This window comes from Penaeus vannamei, chromosome 15 (assembly GCF_042767895.1).
Source record: "Penaeus vannamei isolate JL-2024 chromosome 15, ASM4276789v1, whole genome shotgun sequence".
Lineage (NCBI taxonomy): Eukaryota > Metazoa > Arthropoda > Malacostraca > Decapoda > Penaeidae > Penaeus > Penaeus vannamei.
Window position 1 is genome coordinate 13,545,550 of NC_091563.1, and position 5,039 is coordinate 13,550,588.

At 37.9% G+C, this 5,039-nt stretch overlaps 1 protein-coding gene across 1 annotated transcript in view; it reads right to left on the bottom strand.

Moving 5' to 3' along the window:
- LOC113804263 (EARP-interacting protein homolog) overlaps positions 1 to 2,108 on the bottom strand; it is a 23,676-nt gene extending 21,568 nt beyond the window's left edge. The window contains exons 1-2 of the mRNA XM_070130460.1: positions 1,901 to 2,108; positions 824 to 907 (exon numbers count right to left, since the gene is read on the bottom strand). Coding sequence (XP_069986561.1) covers positions 824 to 907; positions 1,901 to 1,942 — 126 coding nt within the window. The 5' untranslated portion in view covers positions 1,943 to 2,108. The remainder of the gene's footprint in view (positions 1 to 823; positions 908 to 1,900) is intronic.
- Positions 2,109 to 5,039: the final 2,931 nt, after the last annotated feature.

Sequence of the window (5,039 nt, forward strand, 5' to 3'; positions counted from 1 at the left end):
GCAATCTAGTGGTCAACAGTACATCTGACCATGAAATGCACTGACAATACTTATCACTATTATTTAAATGGCTCAACATGCAGCCAGCTATGATGAATACTATCAATTACAGTCAATCAAGTACTTCTATCTTATAAATTACAACAAATATACATTTTAAAATGTTGAGCATAGTATGTTGAAAGATGACTTTACTTATGATACATTACAAGACAAGTATCTTTAAAAGTATTTTTAATTTTGAAGAAGACAAATAAATAAATAAATAGGTATGTAATATACACACAGAAATAGATAAAAATACAGATGTATACAAACTTATAAACATATAAGATAAGGATACAGGTAGATACATTAATATAGACAAGAGTTTTGATGGATAAACTTTCATACCTAAGTAGAAATGAATGAAAATATAAAAGGGTGCTAATAAACCGTATTTATAAAAAATAAATAAATAAATAAATAAATAAATAAAATAAAATAAAAACATATAAGAGAACAGATAAGGGATATAACAGCTAAAAATAGTTATACAGAAGTGAAAGTTTATTTTCCAATGCTTTATAGCCAAGTTGATACTGGATATGTATATCATACCTTAACAGTATATATTTCCCTCTTGCTAGATAGACTCTTCCATATTTAGAATATTCTAGATTATAGCGATATATTTGACACGCAGTTATAGAGTACTAAACTTGTGCATTGATCAATTTTAGGTATTACAAAAACAATAACTAAAGAAATTAACATATTAACAAAAAATAATCACTTTGGTATTCTCAGTAAAACCAGAAAGTGGAGCATTTATTAACTTTACCTGATTTGTTCTCCTAAGAGACTGAGTTCCAACAAGAAAATTTATTTTCTCTGTTTCTGCTGTATGTGCTGCTAAAGCTCGGGCCTGAAAATACATTTAAACAATAATTAGTTTGTAGACTAAGTATGAACTGAACCTAAATACATTAGACCTAGTTAACCTTCCACCATAAAACCATTGAAAAAATAAAAGATTAATCTTTAATTGCATCTCTACATTATCATAACAGCTAATTACAAGTTCAAATATTTCAATAACAAGTTTTTATTCAATTAAAAGGCTATCACTGTGGGTTAAACCTCCTCTGCATAATAGTAATCCCAGGATTCATAGGAACACAAGCACATCAAAACCTGTATTATTATGCTTTCATAATGAAAAACATGTGCAGTTACCACCACATCAAGATATACTTGGGAATCATTCTTATAACTCGACTCCTAACTTGAATAACTAGATTAGTTATAAGGCCAAAAGAAAGTTTTTACTTAATCATTGGAGAATATATTCTCCGTAATCAAATATCTGAAATAGGAAATCATTACTATTGGAAGTAATAATACATACATCTTTTCATTCACTACTGAGCTTGCAAAAATAATACATAAGTACATCAAACTGCAAAATGTGATCACTAAAGCATAACAAGCAAATTTTGTACCATAAAGGTCCTTTTCTAAACCAATATGTACTGCCTTTTTCACACAGATATAGATAAAGAGATCAAGAGGGGGGTTCAAGCCTGTGCTTCTGCAAAGAGACAGAATGTCACATGTGCTACACCACCTCAGTGGATTTAAATATTCTAATTATTGCAGAAAGTTAGTCAGATGCAAGGAAAATAAGGTGAATACCAAGTTCATCCTAAACCTGACTGGCAATCAATCTAATTATCTTTGGTTTAGTGGGGATATCGGGAGCCTATCAAGGAAAGAGCCCTAACACAACTTCTTCAAGAGAAGTCAACCTCTCTGGATAATAGTATAGGGCCAAATAGCACATACTGTCTTTACTAATCAACATTATGTACAATCCTGATCTGGCCATAACTGTCACTGTTTCATCCACAAGACACACCTGGAAATCTTCTAAACCGTAAATCACCGGTGCATCATCCATAGTCGCTGCTGTCCTCTTCAACAATTATAGAAAAGAGAATGAGGGACTGTCTCCAAAGTCCCAAAGAGGAAATTTTAAAAACCTGAAAAAAGGTAATTGGTCTCGCCCTTGATCAGCTGTAACCGCTGTCGTGTCCTGTCAGAATTTTGCCAAAACAATAACAAAAGTCAACGTCTAAGTTTGCCGAGAAAATACCGATATGGTTTTAGGCAGGGTAATTTTCAGGGATTAAATGCAGGGCAATGGTTTTGTTGTACTGTACATACAAAAAGAATCAGAGAAAGGAACAATGGCAGACACAAGTCGAGAGACAGACAGATGAGACAAGGGAAGAAAGGTAGAAGCAAAGAACTTGAACGAACACTCACACACACACACACACACACACACACACACACAGACACACACACACACACACACACACACACACACACACACACACACACACACACATACACACATACACACAAACACGCACACACACACACACACACACACACACACACACACACACACACACACACACACACACACACACACACACACACACACACACACACACACACACATACACATACACATACACACACACACACACACACACACACACACACACACACACACACACACACACACACACACACACACACACACAAACACCCACCCCCACCCACACAGACACACACACACACACACCTGCGCGTGCGCACGCAATGAAACAAACACACACACACACACACACACACACACACACACACACACACACACACACACACACACACACACACACACACACACCTGCGCGTGCGCACGCAATGAAACAAACACACACACACACACACACACACACACACACACACACACACACACACACACACACACACACACACACACACACACACACACACACACACACACGTACTGTATATGAATGGTGGTAATCATAACTGATAAATTAATCCTTTGTAAATTATGTCATCAAAAGGAAAAACCTTCTGAATCAAATAGCCCTTTACTTGTTTATTATGTTACAAGTTCAAATTAAAATCCATACAAAGAACTGGTGTCACAAAAGCAGTCTAAATTCAAGTAATATTTTGATCCGAGAAGGATAAGGGTATGTATGATGGTTATGTTGGATGCAATTGGTAATGCTGTGCGGACTTTGGTTGGCAACCCTGAAGTGGTTTGTTTACATCTCTCAGCTGATCTTGCCTTTCCTCGTGGGTGTATTGCTACAATTAAGCGTTTTTTAGGCTGCAAGAAACACTCCTGCGCAGTAAGTTGGAAAGAATAGATTTAAATTAACCGTATTCATACTCGCATGCACGCATACCAACAAAGACACACACACACACACACACACACACACACACACACACACACACACACACACACACACACACACACACACACACACACACACACACACACACACACACACACACACACACACAGACACACACACAGACACACACACACACACACACACACACACACACAATAATAATAATAATAATAATAATAATAATAATAATAATAATAATAATAATGACAATAATGTGTAATTTTAAGGAAGAAGAAAATGAAAAACTAAACAATAATAGGAACAGCAGAAGTTAACAAATAAGAAAGAATAATAATCCTTAGTTACACACACTGTCGTGCACAGCAAAAGGAACAACGAAGGGAAGACCAAGAAAACACACGGAATATGTCGAAGGCCTTTTCGCTATATTGCTTCTTTATATTGCTTATTTCTGGAGGAGCAATAAAGCGAAAAGCCTTCAGCATATTCATGTTTTTTTTTCCCATCGTTGTTCCTTTTGCAATTTATTCGACAAATTCCACCTGCGTGCCCAGTCACACAGCCGGCCAACACAGGGAAAGATACTAACCCTGGTCTTCCGTGGACACATAAATATGTGTGTGTGTGTGTGTGTGTGTGTGTGTGTGTGTGTGTGTGTGTGTGTGTGTGTGTGTGTGTGTGTGTGTGTGTGTGTGTGTGTGTGTGTGTGTGTGTGTGTGTGTGTGTGTGTGTGTGTGTGTGTGTGTGTGTGTGTGTGTGTGTTTGTCTATACAAGAGGGCGCTCAATAAATATTTCCCCAGACCCCCTTCCTTTTATCCTAGGCAGGAGGCTGAAATTTCATATGCATAAAGATACACCATTCCATAGGCCATCTGTTGACTTCGTCCTTAATTCATAACATATATTCTGTTACAGCGATGAAGGTGCAATAAGGTGTGAAAATGGAACCAGTGGATTATCGAGCAGATTATTAGATTTTGTACTGTACTCGAATGGTCGCACACCACAAGAAACCTTCGATAGAATGAATGCAACTTCTGAAGAGGATGCCTGACCATATGGCGTTAAGCATTGCCTGTACATGTGTGATCAGAGATCTGTGGAAATGGCACCCCCAGTCTGCTCCTGATGAAGACAATATCCATTAAGTGGAGATCGCCGTATTACTGTTAGTCAGTTAGCCCAATATGTCATTAGTGTTCGCTCTGTGAGCAAAATCATTCACGACCATCTTCATATGCAAAAGTTGTTTGCTCAATGGGTTCCCAGGTTAATCACATCCTTCCAGAAGCAGGAACGAACCCATTGTTCCAAGGCTCTTTTACCCATGTGTCAAGAAAAACAGGACTTATTTGTCTGACTTACCCAGAATGAAACGGGTCCATCACTATGGTCCAGAAACTAAGGCACAGTCAAAACAATTGAAACACTTTGACACCCACCCCCCCAAAAAAAGGCATGTGTCACACCCTCAGCATTCAAGGTCATACTCAGTCTTTTGGGACCAGCATGGAGTAGTAAAAATGGATTTCCAGGCAAAAAGTAATACAATTACAGGGGCTTACTACACTTAACCGCTGTGAAAATTGGAAGAGGCTATCAAAACCAAGGGGCATGGAATGTTGACCAAAGGTGTCCGCCTCTTAAAAGACAACACCCCTGTTCACAACTCACACATTGCCCAGATGAAAACTTGCTCCTTTGGCTATGACATCCTTCCTCATCCTGCTTATACTCCTGACCTTGCACCATCTGACTTTCACCTCTTTCCGTCCATGAAGTCATTT